Source organism: Phaethon aethereus (genome assembly GCF_964289735.1).
Source record: "Phaethon aethereus genome assembly, chromosome: 9".
Taxonomy (NCBI): domain Eukaryota; kingdom Metazoa; phylum Chordata; class Aves; order Phaethontiformes; family Phaethontidae; genus Phaethon; species Phaethon aethereus.
In genome coordinates this window covers 14,626,339-14,640,943 of record NC_138585.1, presented here as the reverse complement: position 1 = coordinate 14,640,943, position 14,605 = coordinate 14,626,339, and the positions used below count along the sequence as shown (strand labels likewise).

The following is a 14,605-nucleotide window of genomic DNA, read 5'->3' as shown; positions in this document are numbered from 1 at the left end:
CCCGCGCCACGCCGCTCACGCGTCGCAGGCCGCGCCCCTCCGCTCTCACAGCCGTGGGGCCGCCACGCACTCGCGCGCCCTTGGTGAGCGCCGGGAGCCCGTTCCCGGCCGCGGGTGCCGCGCCCCTGCGTGGGGCAGGGCCGGTGGGGCCTGCGTGGGGAAGGCCCGTCCCCTCGCCCCCTCCTTACCAAATTCCTCACGAAAAATTGCGTGGGCAGCAACCGAGCTCTCAAATTTGATCAAAACCCCCGAATTTCTGAGGCTTACCAGAGCCAGCTGGTCCTTCTGAGCCTAGGCCTCTTCCTTCCGAGCTTGGTGCCCCACCGCTGCTCTTTTTGTGGTGATTTCGCTGGTTTTTAGCGAGGCCTGTTTCCTTGCAGGCCCTGAAGCTGCCGCAGCAGCAACCCAGCCTTCGGCAGAGATGCCAATAAACCCTAACAACTAGATACCATGTTTCTGCATTAATAAAGGAGGCTGTGCGTTGAGCTGGGGAGGTGTTTTTTGTGTGCTGGATCAGTTTTATCCAAGGTGAATATGATTGAAATTAACTTTCTGTACTTAACACTTGTTCTTGACCTGTTTTCACCCCATAGAGTGTTTAATGGTGATTCCCTGTGCATAGTCCAGAATCACCAGCTATTTGAATTTTGTAATTAAATTACCCTAAAAAAGTTTTTTACAGCATGGCTGTACTCTCTGTAAAGCCCAAGGATTGCTTTGGCAACATGCAATATAACATCATCTGTGACTTGAACTTATATTTTAGTTTAAAATTACTTCATATTGCTCACTTGAAATAATATATGCCATGTAATTACCTTACTTTTTATCTGTTTCAGAGAATACAGTTAAAGATGCATTAAAGAAAGAGAAATGGACATTTTCTTTAAGTGCCTCCCTGCTTCTCAGTTTACTTATAATCTTTTTCCTTACTTAAAAGCAGGTTGAAGTGGTTGAAGGTTGAGCTGTTTATCTCAGTGTGAGGGGCTGCAAGGGGGAAAGATGAGTTCCTTTGGACTTTATTTTCTTGTTGAAACACATGGGGTCAGCATGACTTACAAAATAATTGAGCAACTAAAACAGAGGTGCTATCTTGTATTGCAGAGCTAAGGGAGAACAGTCTTGCTGTTGGTGGAGTGTGTTAACTGAAAGCATGTTGGCTACCAAGCTGTCACGGCCTCTGCTGAACTTCTCTGTGAAAGCCCTGAATTTCAAGGACCCAGGGAATGGCTTCAGGTAAGTAACTTGGTGGAGAAGAAGAAAGAGTGAGATCTTGAGTAAAGCACACATCAAGGGCTCATTTGATTTCAGTGGGACAGTTTTATTTACAGAGTCACAGGATGATTGAGGTTGGAAGGGACCTCTGGAGGTCATCTGGCCTAGACACCCAGTTCAAGCAGGGCCTCCTAGAGCTGGTTGCCAAGGAATATGTCCAGATGGTTTTTGAATATCTCCAAGGATGAAGACTCCACAACCTGGCTGGGCAGCCTGTGCCAGTGCTCAGTCATTGAGCTGAGCGCAGAGGAGATGGACTCTATATGCAAGGAAGGGTTGGCAACATTTTTTTTTACACATGGACAGTCATCTGCAGTCAAAAGGGGGTTAACTAGAACATTAATTCAGTGATAAGCAAGGATTTATTCCTGAAAATCAGTAAGTAGGCCTTGCTGCAGTGCAAGGAACTGTCATGTATTTCTATGATTTCATTAGAGGCAATGAATCACATGAAATGAGAGAGAAAGTTGAGAGGGAGGGTTTTGGTGAGAAGTGGAGGTGGGCTGAGTAATGAAGCTGTTTTTTTCTGAACATGAACAGAAAGTTGCCCATCTAATTCTAATTCCTCTCTCTGAAAAAAAAAAACTTTTACATTGGTATATGATGGGAACTGTGCTAGTCCAAATTGAGAGCAAGCTGAGTGTTTTCACTGGCTTTGTTTCAGAGCAGGGTTCCCAAATGGCGTGTACCACTAATTGTATATAAGCCATTTAAAAGTGTCTCACAGCCTACTGAGCAAGAACCGCTACCTCCAGTGTTGTTCTGCTGCTGTTGATGGTGGCATCCAGCACCACCACTGTCAAGGACGGCTCACGTAACAGGGAGTTGTAGAGACCAAAGATAGCTAAGCTGTTAGAGATTTCCCATGCAAACAGACATAGGCCTTTTATCTCCTGTTTACTCCACACACACCAAAGCTGCACTGGCAGGAATCTGCTGTGGCCTTAAAAATACAAACTAATGCTTTATTAATGTGAGAAAAGAATTTTCAGCATATTCTTCCTCCCCACCGCCCTTCTTTTATTTTGCTTACTGTGTATTTGTGCTTTGGACGTTTTGTACTCAGGGCAAAAATGTGTTGTGTTTTTTGAAGTATCCACAAGCTGCTAAACCTGAAATGGAAATCCAACTGTTCATTTGAAAGGCAGTGTTGTCACTATACCAGGATAATAATGCATTGAGGTATCATTTATATACTTGACTTCAAGCTGATGGCTGCCTTTTTTGGTGTTACTGAACAAAAGCGAACATATGGTTACAAGCACAGATTCAGTTCGAGGACCATCTGTGTGCATTTTAAAAGTCTCAGTTGTGGTCTCTAGAATTTAGTCACGCAGAATGACAAAAATGACTCGTGGTACATAAGTGTACTGTGTGGGGGCTAACATCGCATACACATCGTAGCTGTTTCCTCTGATGACATTCCTGCTGATCAGCAGCTGGCATGTATTTTATGGCCTTTCCTTCAGGTCAAGGTATGCAGAATGTCGAGGAGTTGTTCTCTGCAGGTTTTTATGAATGCAGTGCTGCAAATCAATGCTCTGCAGTGAAATAACAGGACCAGACATGACACTGAAAAATAAAAACCAAGTTCATCCAACTAAAAGAAATGTTATGAACGTTTCTGGGCACTTTGAGACACACCAAAAAGCTTATTGTTGAGATTAAATTTCCAAGACAGGATTGTGGGTCAGTGATGTTAACACAGACTTTGCCTGGGGACGGACATTTGCAGCAATTAAATTGGCTATTGCTTCTTCAAGAGCTGGTTGGGCTTGTGACACTCCAGTTAGGAAAAGAGCTAAACTGTTGCAGGAAGGTGAGCAGACACCATTGGCTTGAATATGAATCAGCTCCCCTCCCATCTGGTTCAGAACTTCTGTCCTAGCAGACCCTTCCTCCAGCCTTGTTTTCCCAAGATGCAGCTCAGAGGCAAGAGCATCTGCAGATGTTCAGTGCAGCACAGGTCACCCTGGGAGCACCTGTGATGCCTGAGCAGGAGATAATTGTGAATGATTATGCAAATTCACTTAGAAGACAGAAGAGCATCCTGGAAGATAATCTCTGCTGAAAGATAGATGTTATTAGAGGGACCAGAGGGTAGGTGAAGTACAGCAAGTCTAGGGGAAGGCCAGGAGGCTCTGGGAGGGCAGTGTCAGTGCCCAAGGCAAAAATGAAAAAGCTGATACAGTCCAGTGGCTGGCAAGGACAGAGGCTGGGGTCACTCTCATGTGTTGTGTTGTCTAGGCCCAGTTTTGATGAATGATGGCAAGACCTAAGACAGTGTGATGCTACTGGTATCATAGCTTTTCTTAATAAATACTCACACCCTGGAAGGCATTGTTGCTTTGTTCTGGTCTGTTTTTGTGAACATGATCTATCTTCCTGTGAATCAGACATACTATACAGAGGAGCTTCAGATCTGCATGGCAGATATTGTTCAAAGACATAGTGTCTCTTAGTTTAAACAGTTGTCGAAGAGGGAGTATGAGATCTAGGAGTATCTAATGGATAGTCACTGCAGAGGAAGAAGTATCATGCAAAATAACAGGAGAGTGGAGGTGTGTGTAAAAGTGGTGAGACAGATCCAAGCAAATTTGACCTTAGGCTCGGTGTAAGAGACTGCCACAGCAGAATACTTTCATCAGATGAATGAGTGACTTCCCCTACCTCAGCTTTGTGCAACTCTAAGTGAGATTGTTGTTGCTGTTGAAAATGAAAACACTGTACTGCCCATTTTGTGAGTGGAAGCAGCTCTGTGCCTCCAGACCAGGAGCTATTTTAGAATTCTTGGTAATATCCAGACAGCTTCTTCAGCTGGAAATAGCATCAAGGTCTTTGGAGAAACAAATGTTTCATAGTGTAGAAAACACGCAGGCTCACACTAAGGAGAACTGTAGTCTTCTCAAATGACAGTCTACATCATCTATATACACAACACTACATTCCTTTTCGTGTGTATGCTGCAGCACCAGGTTACAGACGAGATATTCCATGCCTGATTATTCTGTTGTTCGGGTTTTTTAACAGGCCTGTGCAAAGATTTTGCTTCCCTCTCTTGTCCCCATGTGGCAGCCGCTCTTATGCAAGTGAAGTCGATCAGGTGAGTGTGATTGTGGTTTCCAGGAACTTGTTCTGCTGAGCTGGGGTTTTAAAATCCCTGAAGCCTGGTGACCAAATTCTTGTTTCCTATTTGCCAGAAAGACTCAGAGCTGGACCTCTCCAACATACTCCACATTCTTTCCTATCACAGAGCTTCCATTGACGTAGCATGGTACATGCTGCTAAGGATGGAAATAAAGAATCAGACTAGTGCATTTTTTTCTATTTTTGGAACTCACTCAGCAGATGAAATCTTCCACCTTAGAGTGGAGGGAATTTGCATGACAGATTCTTAATAAAGCAGCCTTTCTGGAGTATGGTTGTATAAAGAGATGTAAATAAATTGGTGTGTCCTCACTTCTTTTTTTCTGGAGAATGGCCCTCTTCTTTAACAGCCCTTTCCTTGAAGGTGCTAGCTTGCCAGGAACAGTGCCAGACAAAAGGAAGGGGGCTATTTTTCCGTCTTGCCTGTCTTGTGGCACAGAACTCGGCACTGTAGCAGTGCTAGAGCACGCACATGTTGCTCCATAAGCCTGGTACAGAGTCTCAGAGGAACTCAGCTTGCTGCTGGGCTTCCAGTGTGACCCTGACCAGGCTCTGTGTATGCTGGGGAAAGGCAAATTTCTAGTTTGTTAAAAGAGATGAGTTGGAATGAATTGCAAGTAATTATTACCTAATCACACCCACAGCAGCACCTTGCTGCATGTGCATTTGTTGCTGCTGGAATATCTGATACACCATGCAATTTTTAACCTGTCACTTCACTGCTGCCTCTCTTTGGGTTAGATGAAGGGGTTTGGAGAAGGAAGGAGGTGCTTCTCCTATTTAAATTAAGTTGGAAAAAGAAGATGACAAAAAAAACCCAAACAAAAAGACTGATGACCAACTAGTCTTAATTTCAAATATTAAACTCCCTTGATTCTGCTTAGGTTCTAAAACCCAGCACTAGAGGGTTTATGTTCTAGAGAGAGAAAGATCAGTGAGCAGTGAGTAAGGTTGACCTGTATCCTTCTTCAGTCAAGCTGAATGAATGCCCTGCGGGCTGCATGGCACAGAAGAGTGGACTCCTGCCTGCTTTGAACATACAGGAACAGTTCCTACTGAAGGGAAAACATTACTTGGGAACTGTCTGGTATACTTTCAGATTACAAGACAGATGTAAACTGCCAGAGAATGGTGGTTTGCTTGGTCTCTTTGCCTTGGGAGCCTGTTGCCAGAGGTGCTGAACTTTTTGTTGTGATCCTGCCTCACTGGAATGAACTCAGTATGAAGCCTTTGTTTCTTGTCTTCAGGAGGCACTGGGTGGCAGTATTTGGCAATGAGTGTAGAGAACGTCCCTGGAACGGACTGCTCCTGGCCAAGGACGTGATTTTGTTCTGTGCACTGCAAATCACTGCTTTAAAATACTCAATTCCAGTGAGTTTTGTTCTGTTTTGTTTTGCAGATTGGCAGCAGAGCTGTGCTTATAACAGGTTGTGACTCAGGGTTTGGATTTGCCTTGGCCAAGCACCTGCATGCCAAAGGCTTCATTGTTTATGCTGGCTGCCTGCAAAAGGTAGGGAAAACAAAAGCTGTATTCTTCACCTGTGGTATATGTACAGACACATAGCAAACCCAGTCTTTCCTCTCCGCTCTGCACAGCTTTCTGCCAGGGAGCGGGAGGGTGGTTGGTAGCCCAGAGGGAAAGACACAGGTGCTTGAATTTCACAGAGCATAACCTGGTCTAGACCAAAACCAGGACTGAACAGTATCTAGGGAGGTTCTTATTTGAATCACAACACTGTGGTCTGTTCCATGTCTGATGGACTGGAACCCCAAATCTAATTTTACAGGCTTATCCGTAAGCAAGTTTTGGGATCAGGTTGAGTCTGGACTTTTGGCCCTGCTCTCGACTATACATATTTGTGCAGGGTTTATTTTGATTAATTATGACATACACCAAGCCACCAGTGATTTTATGGCATGTGGTATGAGCATATTTTTCTTTATTCATGAGTACAGCTATGCCTCAGTGTGTATTGAGAGTCTCCTGAAATTGCTGTGAAGGCAATAGTTCCACTAGTATAAATGAGAGCAGAATCGGGCCACAAATAGATTAGCGGTGCAGTTTTGATCCATTCTCCAGGAGCTCTGAATGGCAGTCAGAGATGCCTGGAGGATAGGAGAGAGCTTTAGCCTCTCTCCCCTTACGAAGCACTGGCACTTTTTCAGCTGCATGGCTGTTTCCCAACAGAAACAAACTTACTCCTCAGGATATCCTGGGGTGGGTCAGTTATTTTGATCCTAATCTTTTAGCTCACTCATCACTATAAATGCATTTGAATAGTTATATTATTTAAAGAGAATTTCCCAGGTGTTTTTTAATGTTATCAATATTCGTTCTGCTGTTAATTTTTCCATTATTACTAAGTTTTGATTAAATTATTAGTGTCTTTCTGCTACATTTTTTCAAAAGAGAAGTTCGTGTTTCAATAGAGCGGTCCCTTGTGGTGTCGCAGCTTTGGGTCAAGGGTTTATTTGTTAACCTTGGCTCCCTCTACAGGCTTTACAGCAAAAGACGACACTTCTTAAAACTGCTTTTCAAAAGGTGTCAAGAAGAGAGAGGGTAGAAGGGTACTTTTTTTGCAGATGTTTCTACACACCTTTTGTAACTGAAGATCAACATTAGAGAATATAAGAACGTTGCAGACTTAACCACTGTTTAGCATAATGGCCTGCCTCTTTGTTGACAGGAGACAAAAATTTCAGAGCTGCAAAGTTACTTCTGGGTTTCACTTCCTCTGTCTGAGCTGCCAGAAAGACCCGATTTTCAGTGAGCATGTCTTTAACTGTCGCTGAAACCTCCTTTCCGTTTTGATGTCTTCAGTACTCATTCTACTGAATGCATGCTAGTGGAAAATCTTGGCCTCTGACAATTTTAGCATAAGCTGACATGAAGCAACATGCGAGAACTCTGTTAGGCTTTGATCGACAGTTACTTCCTCACCAAAAAACATCAGAAAACTTTGCTGTATCACTGTGTAATTAAATATTGCTTTTTTAGCTGGACTCACATTCCATGTTCCAAAATCTGTGTGACTATGGCAAGACTGGCAACAGCAGTTGTCATCAGGAAAACATCATAAAACACCAAAGCTCCTTAGTTAACAGGTTGGCCTCCTGTCTTCATGCCATATACTTTATGTAGAGCTGCTCTGTAGAACTAAAACAACTCCAGGAGACTGAACTGATTTCTCATTGTGCCACAGGTTTCACTAGCAAAACCATATGCAGAATTCTCATCAGAGTGTAATTATTGCTGGTGCTGATTTTAGGCCAGAAAGCGCCTGGTGTGTTTTTAGATGCTAGATGGAAGTGGAGGTAGAAATAAGAAGCATCATCTTTTGCTTGGGTATATTTCACCTAGCCCTGACGGAGAGGAAATGACTATGAAATGTTAATTTCATGGGACTGTTTTTCACAGCACACCTGCATGTCAGAAGCATACTTCAGCTTGAGGAGCCATCGTGTCCTCAGGGTATGCGCTATTCTTGGGAACCTCATGTCCTTATTGCAGATTAAAAGCGTGTGCAGTGCTGACTCTTCATCAGGAAAGGTTTCCTAGTGTGGCCAGATCCTGAGCAGGCGCCTGACTGTATTTTTACTGAAGGAAACCTGAGAGAGATGTTCAGAGTCTTGACTGAGGGGAGCCCAAGGATAGATCTGTGCTAACAGTGTGCTGTTTCACACACAGTTTCTTCCTAACATTTTCACTCGCAAATATATTCATGTGAGAGTTGTGTTGATGCTTCATTTCCAAAAAAAACAGTGATAGGCTGGATCCAATGAATGATCACACTGCAGCTGTCTTATTTTTTCCTCTTTGGTTAATAGCTGGAGGAGCCAGCTGACACAAGATGAAGAAGGTATTTTTTCATCAGTATCTGTTACCAGTGGACATATGTGATGTTTGTCACTGCTGTCAGGAGTGTGGTGGAATCCCTGTTTGCTTTGCTTTGTGTGCTCGGGCCTGTTGGGGCTTGCAGGGTGACGAGAAGGCAGAGGTTATCTGAGCAAGCCAGCATGCAGGCCAGTTACTGTAGCACTCAACAGGAGTGCTTAGAGCCACAGGGTGTTACATACAAGGGCACACTCATAAAGATCCAAGCTGAGGCACATGGGCCCTGGAAGGTGACCATGGAAAGAGGAACATGAGGCAGTGGTGTGCTTTTTTTCAGTATGCAAGAGCTGGGCCCTTTTGCCATGGGGACAGTGGACCCTGGGACTGACAGCAGAGATGTACTGGTCTCTTGGTGCAGGGTGAGAAGGTCCTTCCACTGCTGCTTATGGGCTCAGGGATTGTGGGACAGGTTACATCCTGTGCCAGGAGAGCATGGCACAAAAACAAGGTGCCCGACTTAAACACCACCCATCTGCCCTTTCTGAAGAGCCAAGGGAATCACCCTGTGGGTCTGGGTTAATGCAGAGCATTCAACTCTTGGCCAGGATCCCAGCCCCAGGGTGTCCCTGTCCAAGCACCCAGCTGTGGGTGGGTGCGAGGGCAGGAGGGATGTTGGCTTGCTGAGCCAACCCTGTGAGGAAGGAAGAGGACACTGCGAAGGTCCCAGCAGAGCTTATGAGGTCCCTGAGGCTGGTGTGTTGTAGTGGCCCAGAGACCTGGCAAGTAAAATTGGATACTTACAAGTCAAGCGCACTGCTGCGCATCTTTTTCCAAAATTTCTGACATATTGAGCCATATCTCTCTTCCACTTTGAGCTCCTACGGTGGGTTCTGGAGTTTTCTTCTCTGTGGGGTGATTCTGTAGCACTTCACAGACCTGGGACTGGGGGAAGAAGCACCTTGGCCTTTTTGTTCTCCCTCCTCTCTTTAGCCATATCTGCTGTTTCTAAGGGACTTGCATGCTTGCATTTGCTGTTTTCCTCTTGGCATTCTCACATGAGCCACTTGTATGCTTTTCAGTGCTTTGCCATACACATCGGCTTCAGCACCAGAGTACATTCGAATGAGCAGCAAACTTAGCATGTACTCTATCTTCAGTCACTATAAAAGCAAACATGACTAAGCTGTGCATGGGACTTTTAACTGCTCCATTTTGTATGCGATATGCTTCTGTGTGAAGAGAGTGCGGTAAATGCCTTCTCTTAAGGACAAACATTAACCAGTATTAACAGTCTACAGTGGAATAAGGAAGGGTGGACAGAGGAGACATCAGGTCCTTAAGCTAGTGAACTGTCTGTGAGCACAGCAGATACACCCAGCAATTAGAGGAGCCAGGAGAAGGTGTTTTGGAAGACCAGGTGGCACAGAGGTGGGGGATGTGTGTCTACCCTCGTGTGGTATATAAATCATGGTATCCAAAGGGAACTCTTGCTCAGAGGGACACATGGGCAGCCTAGGTTCAGACTGCAGAGGTGAGCACCATCTCATTGACCACTGACTACTGACAGTCTCTGATAGGGAGTGCCTGTGCCTTGAGGTGTTTAGAACAAGTTAATGTCATTCAGCAGTCGGGAAACTGCCCTGCCATGAACAACTGACCTGTTCCAGGTCAGAGGAAAAAAAGCTATCTATCCAAAAATGCCTCATCTATCATACCTGCCTTGTAAAAGCTCAGGAGTGAAGAGCACTGATGCTTGCCTGCTGATGCTGACATAGCGAGTGGGCTACTTGGAGGGTTGAGCACTGGAGGAAGAAGAGCTGAGCAGTTGTCTGATGATCCTTTGGGACATGTTTCATGGCTAGCCTGTCAACAGGGAGTAAAAGACTTTTTAGTGAGGGATGATGTTGAGGGGACAGAGTTTCTTCCAGTAAAAACATGGATGTTCCCAAAAAGTGATTATTTTCAGAGCTGGACTTCACCATCCTCCACGTACCACCATCTCCAAGTACCCTGGAAAGGCCAGCACAGTCCAGTAGCTTACAGCCATGGGAATGATTCAGGGATAGTCCCTAACTCATATTAATATCCCATGTCTGTGTCCTGGAAGCACCATAGCCAGGCTTCACGAAGGTACTAGCTCTGGGCATGGCAGCCTTGTTGCTAGCAGCATCTGGCCCATGTGGAAGGTATCTTGGGGGGGATTAGCTGCAGTTACACAGCTGGTCTGTGAGTGGATATGTGTATACTGGGAGAATCTGTTGTTCCGAGCTGAGAAAAAAGGAGTGGAGATGGGAAATAGGAGTGAGCAAAAGCTCATGGGGGGAGGCAGAAAAGAAAGCAAGGTGCTGGGAAAGATGCCGGAGGGGAATTGCTAGGCAGGCAAGCTGGCCAGGCAGCTGATGATCGAACTCTGTAGGAGTCTGTTGGAGGCAGTAGGTAGGTTTCTAGGCAGTGGGAGCTGTGTGTGTAGATCAGCTGAAGGGAGAGAGCAGTGGGAAGGCAGTCCCTCTTCTAGGACTGTCACTCCCTGAGCTGGCAACATGACTGAGCAGCATGTGCAACGTACATGTGCAGCCACTCGCTGGCTATTTTATACCATAGCCCCGCCAAGCTATTTGTTGTACACCATATGTGAGCCAAAGTGAGGATGGCATCACATTCCCACCACAGCGGTAGTGCAGCTTAGCTTGATCTCAGGAGCTTGTACTGGGCAGGAATTGCCTTGCTGGGCCAGATCCAGCTCTGTCTGCTTTCTTGGTGGTCAAAGCAGTTTGTACCAGCTGACTCGGTGGCAGGGCTCATGGTCAGATGGAGATGCTCAAGGAATGGTGTTCTTCTGCAGGAGCAGCCCTGTCTGTTCCCCTTCCTCCTAGAGCTGCAGGACTGTCCTGATTATTCTGTGACTGCCCTGTGCACTCTTTTGCTTGATTTAATGGTTGCTATGCATTTGATATTCTACACAAGCTCTTTGAGCAGATTTAAACCAGTGCTTTCTTCCCCTCTAGGACAAGGGAGATGGTGGCTCCAAGGATCTGGACAACATGAACAGTGATCGAATGAGAACTGTCCAGCTCAATGTCTGTGACAGCAAAGAAGTTGACCGAGCAGTGGATCACGTGAACAGCAGCCTGGAGGACCCAGAGAAAGGTAGGTGCATGTCTTGGGCTCCAAGGTCACATAGGTGGCAGGAGCTCCCTCAGCTGGGCCCTGAGAGCATTTTCAGGGCATATTTCAAAAGCTTGAGCATAAGATTGAAGGGCACAAAGCTTTGAAGAGCAGCAGTGCAGAGCAAATGGCCTGTTTAAATGTTGTGCCATATCAGAAAGCAGCTTCCCACTTAAGACAGTGTCTGCAAAGAAACCTGCTTTTTTCTCCACTAGCTCTTATAAGGATTTTGGTAGAAATTGGGGTGATGTTCAAGGCCCTGGGATTCGTGCTTTATTCCTGTGACTTGAAGTTTATTATGACTCCCTTTGTGTCATAAAACCTGGCCAGTGCTCAAAGATTGGGGATTAGCAACAGAAGTGTCCCTCCAAAACTTTCAAAAGGTAAAGGGAATGGAGAGGTTGTCCAAAACACTTCCCATGAAGCCAGCTGTGTACCATTAATGCCATTGCAGGTATTACTATATGTTACAGGTTTCAGAGTTCAAGGGGTGGCTGTAACTGACTTTCTTAGCCTGCCTACCTCATTCTGCTGAGGTAATGACAACAAATTCTACTCCAGTACTGTGAAAATCCCAGTTGCTCATGCATTCCTGAAGCCTTTCCACCCTTTGGTGAACTACATTTTTGCTCTAAAGAACATCCACCCTTCAACACATGAAGATTGTTTAAAAGCAGAACAACCAGTAATGCTGTACTTTGGATTTTGCATAAATCTATCTCTTACTTTTCTTTGTATTTAATTTTTATATGGATCTTCTATATAAAGTAAGTTTTCTAGCCCTGTATTCTCAAGCACAGGCCAGGATGAAGTTGCCTTTTCTGGGCTGCTTCTGAGAACACAGATCTGGACACAGTTAGTCAACACACAACAGTGAGTTTTTCTAAACAGCAGAGAAAAGCCACCTCAGTCCTTTCTCAGTCTGTTTCCTGTGCAATTAGAATTATATGAAGTAAGTTCATTTTATTCCAAATTCCTTTCTAATCTTTCTTTTAATTGCCAAATGAATTGGTAGCTTCAGTTGTTGCCATCTTGGTTGCAGCAGAATAAAAGGGAGAGGCCGTGGCATGCCTGCCCACCCATGTCCACCCATGCCCACATCCCACTTCACACCATTGCAGACCTTCTAGTTCTTGTGGTGACGCAAGGGATTTTACTTTGAAAGAATTACTCTTTTCTTTCTTACAAGGTCTTTCCGATTCTTATTATTTGCATTTAGAGACTATATTTTGCTTCTTTTAAAAAATCACAATGGATAAAAAGAGAATGGCAAGAAGAACAGCTTAGACAACGCTGAAATTCTCTGTTTGCTTGCTCAGAACTTCCCGGGAAGCCTTATTCACAGTACTTTGTGGCCGCAGGGTTGGGCAGTACAGGCAGATCCTGATTGTGGTTGGATTTGCTCAGGAGACTGAGGTTTGCTCTGAACTCTCTTCTGCCTGGCTTTCATCTTTACAGGTCTTAATGAAAAGCGCTGTTGTGTGGTTCCATAATCTGTTAGCAAGGCCTTTTCCAAGCTGCTCTCATTAGCATCTCAGAGGGAAAGCTTTCTCTTTGATTTTGTCTTCCAGGGCTCTGGGGGCTGGTTAACAATGCTGGGATCTCCACGTTTGGGGAAGTAGAGTTCACAAGCATGGACACCTACATGGAGGTAGCTGAGGTGAACCTGTGGGGGACTGTGCGAACCACCAAGGCTTTCCTCCCGCTCATCCGGAGATCAAAAGGTAAGTGATCTCCTCTGGACCGACACTCCCTGGAGCAGGTCCCCCATTCTGCCCCATGTCTTGCTGTGTTAGAGGCCAAAGGTCTATTAAGCTTCCCTCTGCAACATTGGCCACCTTCATACCTTTACAGACTGAGTGTGACCCACAGCGTACACACAAATGACAGATTTCCTAACTTTACACAGCAAGGCAGCAGTCCTGAAAACCAGTTATTATTTCTTTTTCCCATCTGTGCTGCCTTTTCCTGCAACATCCCACATAAGATCTAATCCATCATACCTTCTTTTACCTGCTCAGAAGCTGCAGCTTACCATAAATTCCAGTGCCAGGAACAATCCTCCTCTCTATACAAAAAACAGCTGTGCCAGTGCTGGCAGGGTGGGCAGCAGCAGTGTACTATGACATGCTTCTTGCAGGGAAGTTGTCAGCTGTGTGCTGTGTTACTTTGGGAGCTTGTAACGTATGAGGTGGGGTTTGTGCAGAAAAGGAATGCAGACCTGAAGCTTGCATGGGTCTTGGCAATAAAGGGGTAAAAGCTTCACTGTACTGGGGCCAACTACGTGACTAAATGAGAGCCACCAGCAGGTCTGCCAGGTGGCTCCTGGGGATGTGCAGCGGGTGGGTGGATGACGTTCAGGAATCTGTTGGGAGGTATATGTTGGGTATCTGCTATGGTCAGGTGCCACAGCTCAGCTGTGCTTTGCCTGGTCTCTGCCTAGGTCGAGTGGTGAACATCAGTAGCATGATGGGTCGGATGGGCAGTCCTGCCCGGTCACCGTACTGCATCACCAAGTTTGGCGTGGAAGCCTTCTCTGACTGCCTGCGGTACGAAATGCAGCCCCAGGGAGTGATGGTCAGCATCGTGGAGCCTGGCAACTTCATAGCTGCCACCAACCTGTACAGCCCCGAGCGAATCAAAGCCATAGCTGACAAAATGTGGGATGAGCTCCCTGAGATAGTGCGCAAAGACTATGGCAGGAAGTACTTCGATGAGCAGGTCAGCAAGATGGAGACATACTGCAACAGCGGCTCGACAGACACCTCGCCTGTCATCGAAAGTGTCGCCCACGCGCTCACCTCCACGACCCCCTACACCCGCTACCACCCCATGGATTACTACTGGTGGCTGCGCATGCAGATCATGACGCACATGCCTGCTGCCATTTCAGATCGGCTCTATGTTTATTGAGGCCTCATGCTCCTAGGCTACCCAGGTGGGAAATTTGTTTTAAAGAGAGCAATTGTACACACTTCCCATTAGGCGTTTTTAAATTTTTCTAACCTCATTTCAGAGTACTGTATTTTAGCTCTAAAGGGTTCATTTAAACATCTGACATAACCTAAAGGGCAGTAATTCGCAAGGGATGCTTCATAGGCAGGAATACATTATGTTTGTGCAGGGACATTGATTCTTTGCTATTTATTTCATGTAATCCTTTTTTTTTCCCACCTCAAATGT

General features: G+C 45.6%; 1 protein-coding gene across 1 annotated transcript; it reads left to right on the top strand.

The window, feature by feature from the left end:
• Window positions 1-1,153: 1,153 nt before the first annotated feature.
• Window positions 1,154-14,335, top strand: BDH1 (3-hydroxybutyrate dehydrogenase 1; the record flags this gene model as incomplete). The annotated part of the gene is made up of 6 exons (XM_082003596.1): window positions 1,154-1,236; window positions 4,306-4,378; window positions 5,822-5,932; window positions 11,263-11,404; window positions 12,994-13,146; window positions 13,866-14,335. The coding sequence occupies 6 exons, from the start codon at window positions 1,154-1,156 to the stop codon at window positions 14,333-14,335; spliced, it is 1,032 nt and encodes a 343-aa protein (XP_081859722.1).
• Window positions 14,336-14,605: the final 270 nt, after the last annotated feature.